Raw genomic sequence first — 16,803 nt, forward strand, 5'->3', positions numbered from 1 at the left:
AGGGACAACATAGTGTGGATCGGCGATATATTCTGATTGTAATAAGAAACGCAAGGAGTTCTAGTTGAAGAAGATCAAAAAGTTCAACATAAAATGTGTCCTTTTGAGACTACTAACGGTATGGAGCCTCAAGCTGGAACGAGAGAAAATGATTCACATATTAGTAGTTTTAAAACGTAGACAATGAAAAATATATCCCAATTCCCCCGACTAGATGTGGCTCGATGCAGCTCAGTGCTCTGCCAGTTTGTAAAACGTTTTACTTCTCATACTGAAACCAACGACGCACCGACACTGATACAGACCAACATAAGTTGTGCTATCACATGCAAATTTCATACAACTTCTCAACCGTGAAGGGAGAAACCATCGGCTAACAGAAAATTTAATGGAAAAAGAGTCAGACAGGACAAGGGCAAAAGAGAATCTCTCTCCACTGTGACCTGTTTTCTCATTGACCTTAAAATAGATCTCATCTTTAACTGTATTTGTGCTGCATGAAACTTTTCCTTTTTCTTTTTTTTAAGACAAAGTTAATCAGGTTCCACTTTCCAAGCAAGCACCACAACGACGCAGTTGCTCAAGCTAATAGGAGGTCTATAGTCATAATGTCATTACCAAGATTGACGCAGTGAAGCCATACGGTCGAATAGAGTAGAAAGGCACCAGATTATTTCAGGTATTTGCCAGCATCATCCTCTTCAACAAACAGAGATGTAAGAAGTTAGAGAAGCATACGCCTACAGCAATCATGTCTAAGGGCACAAATGCTGGGTAAGGAGAGTCCGTTAATGGCCTTCCTTCATCTGTCTTTTGGAGTTAGTTAGCAGCAACAACAAAGCTAGTACCTGCAAACAGGTAGATCTCAAATTGATACTGAGGATGACGAAACTGCAATGGCTAGCAAAACAAATAGAGCTCATATAAACAACAAACTGCCTCTAAATTCTTGGCCCCTTTCTGACTATGCCAAACTCATTTGTATTCTTTTAGCTAAGCAGTGCTTGATTCAGTAAAAAGTGTTGAACCATGTTAGCAAGCATGGTTTCATATTATGGAAGTTCTTACTCATTTCAATCATGGCAGCAAGTATTATTGGAGAAGTAATTTAACCGGCATGCAAATAGGCATCCCCAAGAAAAACAAGTCCCCGCTTCATATATGAAAGGACTTGTCGCCTTGTAATTTGACAGCTTGGATAGATTTAGCTAACAGAAGAATAGTTTTTGGAAGGAGTTGTATATCAACTTAGAAAATGTCTACTTTAGCTCATAAATAAAGGGCTACTAGAGTTGAAATAGCTGCCAGTAAGTCAATAATTGAAGAAAACATAATTTACGCTAGTCAGGCAGTAGCATTAGGAGCTTTACCAATTCTAGAAAGCCTGCATCTAGCATCTAAGAGAAGGTGGATCACAAGACAAGCTATAATTTTGTAAAGAAAAATCCAGATGAAGAGGCAAATATAATCAAAGGGAGTTTGGCAGAAAAATCAAGTGTCGAATGTGGCCTATGATTTCTCAGTTCTTTCCAGAATGTCATTTGAAACGACCATCAAAGTCCTAGCTCTTCAGGTTGATCCTTCAAGAACAACTAAATTCAAGCAATATTAATTGAAGAATCCTACATGGAAATTGCATTTTGGGCTGCCCTGAACCCATTTAAACGCAAACACCTACAGTTTCCCCTCATCTAAGCCTACGGCTATGATATATGCAGAGTTCAATGACTTGCTTTAAGAAAAAAATGAAGTGATTGGTCCAAATGCTGATAATATATGTACCCCAATTTTAGCACAATCTAGCATTGAGAGACACATATATACAATGCTATTGCTAGCAATTACACATCACTAACTGACATGGACCTCACTAGACACGGCCTAGGATCCTAGGGTTAGGTGGGCAAGATTGCAACACTAAGGCACTAGAAACTTCATTTATAATAATGAAATGACGTTTTATCCAACAAGTTGTGGCCCCTCGGTATTGTCATACAGCCACTTAGGTCTCTTAACTTCTCAAGGTTGTTTCCTCCCATTACAAGAAGTACAAATAAGCAAATGCATGAACAAAAATACATGGCAAACACAAAAAATAAGGGTCAGTAAGAAAATACTCAATAAATCAAGGAATATATTTACCCATCTGGGATCACAATGGTCGCAGTACATCAGTTTTTTGATAATTAGAAAAATCAACAAAATGTACAAGCTGTACATAACAGGACAAATTGGCCCAGCTCATTCATTAATTACATGAAACAATATTACAATCTGTTCATACACATGCAACTCCAATCAAAGATCAAAATGATTCGACATCACTTCCCAGACTGGCTTCCTGAGGATTGTGATTGCCTGAAATTAAATCTGGTATGCTGACTGTATTTCTAGACTGCAGGAAGCCTGCAGCTAAGGCTGCACGTGTCAAACAAGGTAGAAAGTATACAGCAGATTTGTACAACCAACAGCCTTTATCTTGATACTCATTTGTCAAAAATGAATGCCAGATTGGCTCGAGAAAATTTCACGTTGAAGCAAGGGATAGTGTTTTACCAAGGACAAATGTAACCAGTGTGACCTCAAGACAAAAGATTGTATTGATCAACCCACGATCAACACTAAAACCAAATAGAGTGATGCCACCAGGATTTGTTTGCAAATATAGAACTGCATATAAGATAACCAAAGGTTTAGTTCAATAGAAAAGTTAAGATGCAACATCACTAATCGTCCTGACTCCTATCTGTTCCTCAATAATTCACAAGTTTCTAGTACAGTGAAGCCTTTTGCAGCAAAAGCAAGCTAGATGACAAGCAATACTAAAGCAGCAGAGATGAGGACCCCAAAACCAAAGGTCTAGCTTAGTTTATACTTTGCCAGGAGAAGCCCAGCCAACAAATGCCATGGTATACTTTTTCCCGTTTGTCAGTAATTTGTTGCCTTAAGGTCATAAAAGTGTAAGACCAGTAAGGAGACAATGGTACTTGCATAATATGTTGCACGGACACATCTAAAATCATCAATTCAATAAGAAAAATTTTATTTCAAAATAAATGCTATCACAAAGAGATTTAAGGAACGTTGGTGTAATTCTTCATTTCACTACAAAATCATTTACTTCCAATTCGACAACTAGTTCATGAACCCTTTCCCAAAATTTGGTTTTCCAGGAAAAACATCTTAATTACATCGAATCAGGTAAATCAAACCTAAAATGACACTGGTGCAGTTAGAAAGGAAATCAATAACAACTGCATATAATACATGCCAAAGTACTTTAAGAATCCAATTTTTTTTCAAAACCGTTGTTTTACTTTTACCACAAATTTTAATCAATTCTTTTAGAAGTTATGTCGAAAATGTAATTTTTCATAGGAAAATGTGGAAAATTATTGGAAGTTCGAAAACTTGAAAAATATAAATAACAATAAAAAATAAGATAATATGTTTTTTTTTTAACCCCAACATGGACTGTCGGGTGTCCTAGTTTGATCCAGGCTCCAACACATCTTGTAAACTATGCATAATTTCATGTACTTTAGGAACATAGATAGAAAGTCTTTACCACTGTGACTTGTGAGTGTGCTCTCATAAGTACTTATGGTCCTATGCATAAGCATTTGACTTTATGACTTTGTAGGCTGCTCGTGACATTATTTTTTTACAGATTGTTGTTGTATTCATGTCAGACATTTTGATTCTTCCTCATGCATTGATGCTTATAAACCATCTGATTACAGTTTGTTCTTTCAAAGAAAGATTTCGCTGGAAGTTCATGCTTTACACTAAAACATGACAATACAGTATCACCTTCACTTGCATATATTGTGACAAAAGATGTGCTTCAACAGCATTTAATATTTTTTCCCTTTAACTATGTACTCTGATTTAAGGTACAAAATCATAGCAACATAACATTACAATCTAGTGGTATAAATGGCTGAATGCTAAATGGAGATTACAATCCTGGACAAAATACATGCTAAAACTAGCAAAGATGAAAAGGCCTGCTAAGCGACAAGCACCATGCTTTCAGTAAGTACAGGTCAAATAACAATGTTATGCAGTGCCCGATTTCAATGTTTTTTCTCTTCCTCTATCTATTTAGCAAGCTGGGTTACCCAGACGAGATCATAACAAGAGACATGACCAAGTATCAAACTCTTGCCTCCTCCTACTTGAAACTTTGAAAGTCTCAAGCCAGCATACCTAGTCAGCTGAATGGAGCCCTTACTGGTATTGCAGAGATATTAAGTTATGAATGATTGCGAATAGTATGCAAAGGAGGAAGTGTGTACCTAGAGCTTCTCTCTTCTGGTATGAAGAAACATTAGCTGCAAACCGCGTGTTTGGAAATCTTGTACTGCTCATGGATTCCAGATCACTCTCAGATTCATTGGATGACAACATAAAGTCCTGATCTGTGAATGTGTTTGCAGCACAATCAAGGGATTTCTGATCCTCTACATCTGCTGCTGAACAACATGTTGCCATTGCATGCCACCTACTTGCAACAGATGCTACTCCTTGGGCCCTATGAGTAATTTTAGCAGCTGCATGTAAGCAAAGACTTATTCCAACTACTTGAATAGTTGATGCCACCTGATAATATAATAACATAAAAAAACTTAAAACATGCCTACAAAAAATTACTGTAAACTTGAATTGCAAATATATTAAGTTATTGTTTAAATTATACTACAAGACCAACTTGCAGTTCTACATATAATCAAATTAAGTAGAAAACAGTTATCACATCAAAATTTGTAACTGGCTTTCTGAAGGCAAATTTTCATGTTATGGAATTACAAGAAACAATAAGGCAGCCGACTTACAACAAAGTCAACAGCATTGACAAAATTGATGGTCCCGCTGTAACTTGTCGTCTGCAGGAGTGTAATGAATTGACTAGCAGTTACTGAAAAGAGTATCACAAGGAGAAACATTCGAAACCTATGGCTGATTTTGGATAAATGATGACGCAAGCGCATGTGTTCCTTCAAGAAATTAAGGACATGTGAGTTGCTTTCCAAGAGCCTTCCATACTCTTCAAAGTCGATGACCAGAGAATTGCAAACTAGATTGAATAAAAGACATGCACACAGATAGATAGTGGCCAAATACACCCATGGTGCAATAAGGCAGAAAAGAATGGCAATGTCCTCCCACCACGGCACTTTATGGTTGTAAACTATCCAGGCAATTCCAGATATAATCTTCACAAATAAACATGGCAGCATCCAGCAGACCAAAACGGTAAAGAAACCCTGTACAAGAAGCAAAATACAGAATTTGTCTAGTTCAAATACTGGCTGAGGATCAAAACAGAACTAAAGGCAAACTACAATAAATCCAGAATTATACGTCACATGGACAACATAATAGAGAGATTATGGCACATATAAAGAGAAGGTTGTCAGGTGGCACATGTTTCCATGAAAGAACTGTCATATGATGGGATCAGTTTTTGAAGAAAGAGTTGTATATGTTTATGTAAAATGTTCCACTTCATGGGCATATCAGAGAAAAAAACATATTTTCATCTATTCAAATGGTTATGAAGGCTCAGATACTCCTGCTCCCATAAGGTAAAGGATATCTTCTCAAACAGTTGCTTGTTTAGATCACAGAATGAGACTATCTCCTTGTGGCTTCCTCAGCAAGAGAAGTAGCACCTGACTGAATATCATGGATTGAAGGTGCACTGTGGACAAGAAGGTAGCAACTCTAAAGGAGAAAAATAAGCCAATAACATTAGTCAAAACATAACCCGCATACCACATTTAGGATAATTGTGACCTCCATCTATCTCACACAGATGACAGATAGTTGGTTGTGAATCTCACATTACATGTCTAACTATAGAATTATGTTATGTGAAACTCCTGCCACATCACGTGACATAGCCCTTAAGACACATGTTAATACATGATCCATGAAGACTATTCTTCTTCTTCAAACCCTTAATAATGCAACCTTTACAGCCATTATGTTAATACATGATCCATGAAGACTATTCTTCTTCTCCTAACCATTATGTTCAAGTGAGTATTGCTTAAGAACGTGATTCGAAGTTTTAGTGTTATAGGTTATCCTCAGAAATTTATTGATCAGTTCAATTTGCCAAAAAATAAGTCCAGGAACTAATTTTGTGTTGTGTTAGATAGTGTAGAAGGTTTTATGTTGATGTTGTACTGGGCAGCATATAAGTAATTTTAGTGGTGCCTTGGCTAACAAAAGAAAAATAAATGCCGGATAACATAAAGTCCCAAACTCATCCACATAGGAGTAACCAACAAACTATTTCCTTCAAGGCACTTTCTCCTACTCTTATAGATACTTTTTTCTCTTGTCCCAGTTCACTCTAGTGTAAACATAATTCGTTTACCTTTGAAAATACCATATTTGTGGTTCCTATCATTACCTTCATGAAATCATGTCATAAAGAGAAAGGCGTGGAGAAAAAGGCCATTTTTTGTATCCATTTCATGAACTACACAAGATTAGACCAAAGGAAAGGAGAAGAGCTAAGTGACTCCCATAGCCTCTGTCACACGGATACTTGGGTTTAGCCCACGTACCCGTAATTTTCAAAATTGCCCTGTCCGTACCCGTATCGCCGTACCCTTACCCGTATCGTACCCGCACCCACGTGACATAGCACATAGCCTATAAAAAGATAAACTATAAAAGGCTCTATATCTTCCTCCATCTTGACAGATGTTCATAGTTTCTTTGTGGTAAAATCGAATGTGCAGTACAGGATGGTAAAAAGACAAGTACTTTCATGTATCCTAGTTGCAGTAGTGAAAATTTAGAGAACAGAAGATATGGTCATTTTCCTTGGTACAGATATTAGACAACAATAAGTCTGCTAGTTTTGACACCAATTTTATTGGCTTAGAAGCAATGCGTTAAACTTGAGCATAAGCTGTTTTCACCAGCCAAACCCAAAAAAGCAAAACTTTGATTTGTTTTATCAACTAAACCCCCAAACCAGACATATGCATCATAAATTCATAATTGAGTAATCTTTTCAAGCTTAAGAATTGAAGCTTACTTTGTCCACGATGTAATTCAGTCAGTAGTCCACTTATTAGCTAGATCACATAAATAAGGGACACTCTTAAACTGCCATTCCCTGCCAATATCATGTCCAGTTCTCCATCAGTAGCAAAAAATACAATGTCTGACTTTGGATCGGGTAATACAATTAGGTCTAACCATATCTTTGGAAAATCCAGACAGATGAAGTTCCACTATCTTCCTTGAAGAAATGACTGAACAAGATACTGCTATTATAGGCAAAACGGACCGACTAGTACCCATGCACATTAAGTTGAGTTGGACAGTTCATTGTCTTCAGCTCTATCTCCTGTCGTGCCAAAGGAGGATCCTGTATCATAATCTTGCCCACATATTCAATCTTTGGTGAGCTACTGAGTCAGTCCTCTTCATATTAAGAAATAGTAATCATAATCTAACTTAGGTCAACAAGAAATGCCAGATCTGCATAAGGTAAATGATTGAGGCACCAGCAGAGCCTCACAATCTCTTCATCCTTTCAATTCTTTATTTACGAATTACGATTCATATAGTTTAGGAACAGAAAGTTAGCATTAACAAAGACATTTTTGTCTCTAAGGATTTTCCCATGACAAACTCAATAGGTCTTGCATCACGCAAGGATGCTCGAGATAGATCTTGCAATTCTGCTTCTATCTCATGTGCTTGCTGAAAAGTAATAGTGGCCTCTCAGCATTGCAGTTCATACTCAACCCGCTGACATGATGCATGGGGAATCATGGACAATCAACTTTCTCTAAGAGATTACAATGCCAAAGGCCGTTATGTCATTGCTATAAAGTTCTCATACAAGAATGAAGTCAATAGTGCATATTGAGATCAATTAAGAACCAGATTACTCAAGGTTACAGCAACATCATGAGAATGAGCTCATTCAGAACTTCAATCGCAATCAACATTGTAGATGCATGTGCACCTTTTTGAGTTCAGGCATTGAACTATATGTACTAAGTTTCGAAGATATAGATCCTTTAGGGTTAAACATAACTTTGAGAACTGGCTAAAGCTCATGAAGGTATAAGTATTTATACTTCTTCAATTTTCATTTGCAAATTCAACAATGTGGTTCTGTTCTATAGCAGCTAGCAGCATGTACAAATAAACACAAAGAAATGGATCTATTCTGGCCCCACTATAAGTAGAGACAAGTAGAAAAATATATATATAGAAAGAAACGAATGAAGGAGCAGCGATAGCTAGACTATTTTTCTGCATAAGAATTAATGAAAAACTACCAAGTCATAGATTAGTCGTGAAGGAACTGCCTTGTTGACGAATTGGAGATCCCATAAAATGGAAAGCGTTTCGGATTCTCAGTGATGAAATATTAAAATACCAAGTTTCGGTATGTGCAAAAAAATAGAACGAACGCATTAAAACTTTTAGACCTGTTGAGCACCAGATAACGTTTCAGTTATCAAAACAGACAGTAAATACGTTCCTCTCATTGTTGGCGATGACCAACGGAGAACAGTAACACGCCGAATATCAGTATAAAAGGCCGGTACATCGCTCACAAAAGAAGGCGGTAGTAGGGGCTGACCTTGATCCTCATTATGTATTCTTTGCGGAAACGCTCTCCTCGACCTTGATTGTGCTCCACAAAGAGGAAGCGATGGATGCGATGCTTGCGCAGCTTGGACGAAATGTAGTGGAGGGACACTGCAGCAAGGACGACATAGGAGACGAGGATAAAATATTGGAATTTGAAGCCGTTGAACGCGCCATAGCGTGTGATGTAGACGGTCGTCGATGGCAGCGCAACGCCGAAGCTGACGAAGAACAACCACGAGAGGATGCATCTGAGGGCGGTATCCTGGATGAAGCCGAAGGCGTAGAGAAAAGCTTTGAGCCTTTGGATGCGGCGTTCAAGTTCAAGGGTTTCCCCGTGGAGGGAGGGCTCATTCGTCTCTTCCTCGTCCACAAAAGAATTTGGCGCCTGTGGCAGACCCTCTTCCTGCTCGTCCTTTATAAGGCCGGTTCTGATTTCAACGGACATCCTCTATCTCTCTCCCTCTCTGTCTCTCTCCCTCTCTGTCTCTCTCCCTCTGTGTGTGTTGTGTGTGTGTGAAATTCGAGTAACTCCCGCGGGTTAACTTCCTGTCCTCTATGGCTAATCAATGGAACTCTCTCTCTCTCTCTCTCTCTCTCTGTCTGAATAAATGAGCTCCCACGCGGGAGAACTTCCTTTCCTCCAACCTCTCTCTTTCTCCCTTCTCAAAATATGTCAAACCTTATAAAAGAAACTGCTGAATGGTAGTTGGGTTTTGAAGGCAAAATGAGGAGACATATCATTATTGTGAAGGAGATCTGCTTCTCGACGCCTTTCCTTCTGGAGAAAGCAGAAACAGGATTCTTCTGAATTAGGACTAAGAACGAAGATATGGAGAGAAAGAGAGACAAACAACGGGCTGGCTCTATCATGCTAGCCGTCGCTGTTTAAAAACCGGTGATGGTGGGAGAAGGGCAGTCGGCGGGGCCAAACAGTCGTCCACTGATTGATTCTCTCTTTCCTCGTCACGGTTGGGGCTGCATTCAAATCGGAGCGGTAGCTGTGATGTGTTAAAAAATGACATCGTTTCGGAGGCGCGCTTTTCCCGTGGAGATCGGAACGGAGCTGTTCCACTGTCTCCACCTCAACCTGCAACCTGCACACTTTAGATTATGTCATCAAGTTTTCAGATCTAACTTTTACTCAAGAACCGTCGCAGAACCTGCCCACTTCAGCTCCCTTCCCTGCTTAGTTCAGACCTGTGATCAATTTTTCGTCTCTTACATCCCAGACTCGAATCTTGGCACTTAAGCGGTTGAATTCTTTGTTGAATCCAGATTTTACCTGAACCGCATGTGGTTCTTGTAACAAAATCAAGTTTAATTGGATTATACAAACCACAATTCAGTTTTGTTGATCTGATTGATACGGAATGCTATGTTCTTGCATCCAAACTCATCCAAGTATAGTTTTTGTAATTGGATTAGTCCACCCCATTGACTCATCTTGATACCGTTGAAAAAACAAGTGAAATCTTAATAGAGCCTTACAACTTGTGGAGCGTCAAAAATAGTTTATGAGGGGAAATCTTTTTCAAATAAATATTGGTAGTTAAAAATAGCTTAGAAGGGGAAAACTTTTTTAGTAGAATATTGATAGTTAAAAGGATATTATTGGCTCTTTTTCTAGCATTCCCCAAAAAAAAAAAAAAAAGTAAAATCTTGAAACGGCCTTAAAAAAGTATGGAGTTCTTAGTATGTAAGGGGAGTCCTTTTAAGTAAAATATTGATGGTTAATAAATTTTTATTGACTGTATTTATAGTGTTATGAAAATAATTAAAATTTTGAAAGTTTTAAAAGCATGGAGTTCTTATAAATAGTTTATATGGGGAGGTCTTTCCAATTAAAATTAGTCGTTAAGAACATGCTTTTTTATGTTAAAGTGAATGTCACAATTGGTAAGATAGATGCATGCCTTTTGAGTTTTAACAGAAAACCTTCTTTTTTAAAAACTAGTTGCTTTTTACAGCCAAACATTTACCATATTTAACTGATTAGATGTTTGTGCATTACGATTCGAATTCAAGTTTTACAATAAATCAAAAAATGTCAATATCATATTTGAATCCACGTTTTAAATATACAATCTGAACCCAATTTGAATCCGACATTTATTTCCACATTCAAATCCAAAATCCAACTTTTAAATACACAACCAAATCTATAAAGGTTTCCTGGACGATGGCACAGGAAACCTTTATAGCATTAATAATGCGATGGCATTAAGTTCATCAATAATGTGAAGCTCATTACTAAAAGAATAAAAATTTCTGGTTAAGGGACATTAATCATAAATCTTAATTTCTCAACATGTAAATGAAATAACTCGCTCTGAAGTGCCAACATATTTGTAGGTTTATGTAGATAAGTGCCCATATAGGCTGGCATGGGCAGTTGCCCACACCAATAAAATTTTTTTATTTATTTTTACATAGATATTTTACAAGTATTTACTTATTTATATATGTTGTGTCTCTTGAAAAATGAGAATTTTTATAACAGTTCCTCATAGCCAAAAATTTATGACTTCGCCACTGCCCATAAGACATATCCAGGTCCGATATTTGTGTCGATACGCCGGGATTAATTTCATATAACAACATTTTTTCGATAATAAACGACTAAACGCACAAGGATGCGAGCCTGGAGGATCCAGGGTGGTCAGCTTTTAATTTCGCTGTTTTTAGCTTATATAGCTAGTTGGCTTCATGAACATTAATTTTTTATATTATACTGTCATACTATATTAATGCGCCTTTGAATGCATGTCACGGGATTATAAGAATCGGACTGTCGGTGGTTCCTGGTCTGCGGCATTATTCGAAATGCCTAGAGATATGAAATTGAAATTTTACTTGTAAATGTCTAGTACTGCATGTATGAGCACCATTTCCTCTACAACATGGATTTGAGATCCACATTTGGGGTGGATGTGATATCTGCAAGAAATCAAACACGACTTTGTTTTTCTTTTATTATTATTATTATTATTATTTCTTTAGCAAAATCACAAGAAAAAGAGATTATCATACGTGATATATATTTCAAGGCCTGAACAAATAAAGCAAACGAATCAGATGATTTGCTTGGTCAGCAGGCAACCCCTAGCTCTTTTTGATTTGTAAATGAAAAGTTTGCTTCTTTTCACCGTCCATTTGGACGTATTTTTCTGTTGAGGCGTTCTTTCCTTCAAAAGCAGTTATTAGGATGGGCCAAGCCGCTTGTGTCCGTGAAAGAATAATGAAAAAGGAAAAGGATACGATATGCAACGGCTGTTTAGTACACTTTGATAAAGCGAGTTTTCACGGGAGTGTTCTAAAGTGCATTGCCCCATATATTGGCTTGCATTTATCTTGGGAGAGGGCATTAATATGTATAAATGAAAGTAAAATAATTTCGTGGGACAATGATGGCTACCGACGGCACATGACCTTGCCCCCTGTCTCCGATGTTCCGACTTGGGGTGGGACAGCACGTCCGGCCGAGCTGGACAACCTGGCAGGATGCATGAAAGGCTCCGGCGGCTTCTACCGGATATGCTGAACATCAAACGTCACCGGGGAATTCCGGCAGGCGCATGGCCCAAACCCTAGCCCCCCTGAAACTGCCCAGCAAGAGGGCGGCCACGCTGTCGTCGCTCGAAAACTCGGCCTTCGGGATGCCTCACCGGAGACTCGTTTCGGAAACGGTGCCCACTCATGCAGGTTGTTTCTATCTCTTCTTCTTCTTCTTCCTTCTATTTCAACTCTTCCTGTTTTTGCAATCCGGGAAGGAGTTTCCGGGCCGTTACTGTCGATCCTGTCCAGCCGGTGCGGACGATTCGATTGCGGTGGAAAGAGAAGCTAATGTTGCTGGCATAAGTGCGAAGCGAGCTCTTGTGAACCATCTGAATTCTATCGCCAATGTTTGCAGAATTGCAGTCCCGAACGGCTCTGTTTCCGAGCTCCATCATCAAGAGGGGCGGCGATGGCGCCAATTTCGTCAAGGTGAATCTCGATCGCAGGAAGAGGTTCCTCAGCAGGCGGTCAAGGTTCAGGAAGAGGCGGTTCTGGGAGGGGAATGATGGGCACGACGATGCAGGTCTAGTAGGCAGTTTACTTCATCATTTTATGCAGGAAAAAAGAAGGGAAAACCACATTGATAAGAAATGAACAAAACGTGTAGGCTGCAAACAACGGGACAAATTGGCCCAGCTCATGAATTACATGAGACAATATTACAATCTGTTCATGCATGTGCAGCTTTCATCCAAGATGAACATGACCCAACATCACTCCCCAACTGGCTTCCTGAGGACTGTGAATGCTTGAAATTTAAACGAGTTGCTGGCTGCATTTCCAGTCTGCGGGAATCCGGCAGCGAAGGGTGCATGTTTCGAAAAAGGCTTCACGTTGAGCAAGGGATAGTGTTTTACCAGGAAGTGTCACCAGTGAGAACTCAAAAAAAGAAAAAAAAAATATAGTGTTAATCAACCCACGATCAAAATTAAAACCGAAAAGAGTGATGCTGCCAGGATTTGTTTGCAAATATAGAACTGGGAATAAGATAACCATAGGTTTAGTTCACTGGAAAAGTTAAGATCCAACATCATTAGTCATCCTGTCTGTTCCTCAATAATTCAGTGCAGTCTATAGCAGCAAAAACAAGCTGGATGACAGTGAATAGTAAAGCAGCAGGCACGAGGACATGGAAACCACAGTGTCTACGTTATATGTTTTGCTAGAAGATCCATCAACATACTTTTTAATTTTTATTGTTCATTCATCTAATGATTTTAGCTTGTAATTACATCTATATATATTCGTTTAAATGATTTTACAAGTAAGTAATGAAGAAATGGAATTTGAGTTTAACTTTGTTGAAAAATTTTGGGAAGTTTGGGAACTTGAGAAACTGTAAAAAACAATGAAAAGTATAAGATAATATGTTTCTTGAGAAATTGTGTGGTTGTGAACTATCCACACAATTCCACATATAATCTTCACAATTAAACATGGCAGCATCCACCAGAGCAGAACTGAAAAGAAACCCTGAACAGGAAGCAATTCAAGTGTAGTGAAGTTGAGAGATTAAAGCAGAAGTTAAAGCAAACCAACAAATCCAATGCTATACAGTACATGGACAACATAACATAGAGATATTATGGAAAATGCAGAGTAAAATTTGATGACTGCCCCAGTAACAGTGCCCCTAGAAATTTCTGACTCCGCTACTAAGGTAAATCATTGAGGCACCAGTAAAGCCACACGGTCTCTTCATCCCTCCAATTTCTTTCTTATGTTTGATTACAATTCATATAGTTTATGAACGGAAAGTTTTCAATATTAAGTACTAAGATATTCTTGTTCCTAAGCATTTCCCCATGACAAACTCGATAGGTCTTGCATCTTGTAAAGTCGCCGGACCGGAGATGGATCCTGTTATTTCGCTTCCATCTCATGTGCTTGCTGAAAAACAATAGTGGTTTCTCCATGTTGCAGTTCATACTCGAACTAATCATGTAATGCACAGGCAACCGTGGATGATCAAGAGGTTACAATGCCAATGGCTGCTAATTAGCATGATCACGAATATCGTCCTCGATCGGGTTGTAAGGGTTTTACAATGTGATGTTTTCTTCAGGCATTTTTACGCAAAGTTGTTTTTTTTTTATTCGAAGAAAGTTTCTGTAATTTAAAAAAATCCTAAAAATTAGGTAAAAATAAAATAAGCGAGATCCCTAATAAGACAACATGAAGAATTATTAGTTAAGATGATAAAAATGATGACTTAGTCACCATAGAAATTAAAATGAATAATTTAACTTTAACTTGTAAACTTTAAGGCCAAAATAATGCCCCAAAAACATGATAAAACGTGTTAAATTCTTTTTTTTTTTTAAACAGATTTTTTAGTTTTTGTGATTTAATAATTTTTTAGCATAAATATCAGTTTTTTTTTTTTCAAAAGAGACGTGATATCCGTGACAATGCTGTCTAACTCATCTTTATAAAAGTTCTCATGTAAGGATGAAGTCAATAATGCACGTCAAGTTCAATCGATTGCCACAGCATCATGAGAACTAGCACGGACATAACTACGTTTTGGATGAAAATGATAAACATGTGCTTTCTTGAGTTCATTAAATATTTAACTATACTTTTTAGCGATATAACTTCTTTAGAGATAAACATGATAACTTTGATAACTGGCTAAAGCTCATGATATTTCAGTTTCTTCAATGTTCACTTCCAGCTAATTCAACAAAGCGAAGTAAAAGGTTAGACTTTCCTTTCCCTTAACGTTTTTCAAGAATTCAAAACTTTTGATGCAATGATCTCTTGAGCATCAGTTAGTTCTCCTTTAACGAGTGGCCGAACCAAGATTTTTCATCTGTGGGTCACTTGCATTGGTGACACAACTTTGGTATGGGCATTGCATAAATTTTAGGGTGATAACTATTGAATTTTTTGATGGACTGGTGTGGGCAGTGGCCCACCCTAGCCAACAAGTAGCTCCGCTACTGCCAGTAACCCACCGCCCAATAAAGAAAACCCATGCCACCAAAGTCCTAAGTTGCATCGAATAACTTGGTGGGGTACTTCATACCCTTCAGTGTCACAATCCGACAGTTTGTATTTTTAAAAAAGTAGCACCCACAAAAATCAAATCAACTACTACCTTGGTATGCCAGCATGCATAAAGGGTTCATTGTAAGCGCAACATTTTCTTGGTACTCTAACTCATAATTACTACTTGTCTTAAGAACTTTATGTTGTTGACATATTACAGAATAAGTTGTTAATAATGGCATTATACCTGCCAATATACATTGCCATAATGAATGATTATGTCATTTTATCATCACACGTGGAATGACATATTAACCAAGTCGCCCTCACGATATTACATGCATGTTCTTTTGTGCAAACATCACAGAATTGAAGAAAGTTTTTTCTTTTCATTCAGAATCTCTTCCCTCTTGTGGAAATTTAAAATAAAGGGAAAACTCATTTCCTTTTTCTTCATCTTTTTCCATTTCGTCCAATTCAAACACCATAAGTCATTTTTCTTCCCTTTCTTTCATCTATTTTTCTCCATCCAAACACCTTAAACTATATTATTTCCTCACATTTTCATCAATCCTAATAGGCGGACAGTTGATGATTCCAAGTTTATGGCATCATTTGAAATATCCAGAGATCTGAAATTGGAAAATCCTTCGTTAATGTCTAATATTGAAAATAAATTTGTCCAAATGTACTTAAATTTAGTGAATCCAGTCTTAAGCCACAAGAGGGGAAGAGTGTAAATTAGATGTGGATATGAAAGTCGGAGACATGCTAGAGGAATTCATGTGTTACATATATATATATATATATATATATATATATATATATATATATGTGTGTGTGTAGCTAGTAGTCCCTCATGTATATGTCCTATATATGCAATGGGAATCATCTACGTAGTTTATTTTAAGGAAATTAGGTGGTCGATATTAAGTTAAAAAATATACACTTATTTGTATTATCAATATATAAAATGCCTAATGAGATGTTGAAATAGATCTCCATTAAGAAAACATGTTCATTTCCTTCTTTGAAGGGTATTTTAGTTTTTTAAAAAAATATTGGGTTTTCTTTTAACTTAATTTCTACTATTTGATCTTTTTAATATCAATGACCTAAACAATTCCCATCAAGTCTGAAATACAAGGGTTTGGTAGCTACCAATATATATATATATATATATATATATAGTAATTTTCATATGTTTCTTTATTTTTTGACCTTGCAACATGATTGCAATTCTTATTCAACATTAATCCTTTTGACCGGTTTGCTGGTAAGTGATATTCTGAGCAGACTAAGAGGTTGTTTTTTATATTCTTTCATTCATTGATTTATAGTCATCCCTTGATTTTATGTTAATGAATGAATGGACGCCTATCATCTTTTATGTAAATAATTAAAAAGTAAAAAATGAATACATTTTGATCCTCATATATGATTTTAATCACCAAACTGGTTTGCACAAATAGTGTTAGACTTTAATGCCTTGTTTGAAGGATAAAAAGGGCGGGAAAATAATAGATGGAAAGGAAATGGAAAGATTGGAGATGGGAAAAAATGAGATGAAAGGAAATAAATGGTTATAAAATCTTAAGAAACTAAAATGAA

General features: G+C 37.3%; 2 protein-coding genes across 3 annotated transcripts; one reads left to right on the top strand and one right to left on the bottom strand.

Annotated features, from left to right (window-relative positions):
• Positions 1-146: 146 nt before the first annotated feature.
• Positions 147-9,908, bottom strand: LOC116248075 (uncharacterized). Of its 2 annotated transcripts, XM_031620670.2 has the most exons (5): positions 8,633-9,907; positions 4,839-5,270; positions 4,302-4,605; positions 2,557-2,670; positions 148-848 (listed from the first exon to the last, which is right to left on the bottom strand). In XM_031620670.2, the coding sequence occupies exons 1-5, from the start codon at positions 9,086-9,088 to the stop codon at positions 820-822; spliced, it is 1,335 nt and encodes a 444-aa protein (XP_031476530.1). In that variant the 5' UTR covers positions 9,089-9,907; the 3' UTR covers positions 148-819. The 2 variants fall into 2 exon arrangements, with proteins under 2 accessions (XP_031476531.1, XP_031476530.1); XM_031620671.2 differs by lacking the exon at positions 2,557-2,670 and having other exon boundaries at positions 147-848; positions 8,633-9,908.
• A 2,151-nt stretch (positions 9,909-12,059) lies between these two features.
• Positions 12,060-12,992, top strand: LOC126409838 (uncharacterized). The gene is made up of 2 exons (XM_050076379.1): positions 12,060-12,345; positions 12,554-12,992. Exons 1-2 carry the CDS (start codon positions 12,219-12,221, stop codon positions 12,790-12,792), a joined length of 366 nt encoding a protein of 121 aa, XP_049932336.1. The 5' UTR covers positions 12,060-12,218; the 3' UTR covers positions 12,793-12,992.
• The last annotated feature ends 3,811 nt before the right edge of the window (positions 12,993-16,803 follow it).

The sequence above is a fragment of the Nymphaea colorata genome, chromosome 2 (genome assembly GCF_008831285.2).
Source record: "Nymphaea colorata isolate Beijing-Zhang1983 chromosome 2, ASM883128v2, whole genome shotgun sequence".
Lineage (NCBI taxonomy): Eukaryota > Viridiplantae > Streptophyta > Magnoliopsida > Nymphaeales > Nymphaeaceae > Nymphaea > Nymphaea colorata.

Bases quoted from the DNA above. Each gene is read 5' to 3' on its own strand.
- LOC116248075 (XM_031620670.2), bottom strand. From the start codon at position 9,088: ATGTCCGTTGAAATCAGAACCGGCCTTATAAAGGACGAGCAGGAAGAG. The intron at 2,671-4,301 runs GTACACACTTCC...TCTTATATGCAG, and splicing joins CCAGAAGAGAGAAGCTCTAG to TTCTATATTTGCAAACAAAT. The intron at 849-2,556 runs GTAAAACACTAT...ACCTGTTTGCAG, and splicing joins ACTGGTTACATTTGTCCTTG to GTACTAGCTTTGTTGTTGCT.
- LOC126409838 (XM_050076379.1), top strand. From the start codon at position 12,219: ATGGCCCAAACCCTAGCCCCCCTGAAACTGCCCAGCAAGAGGGCGGCC. The intron at 12,346-12,553 runs GTTGTTTCTATC...CAATGTTTGCAG, and splicing joins AACGGTGCCCACTCATGCAG to AATTGCAGTCCCGAACGGCT.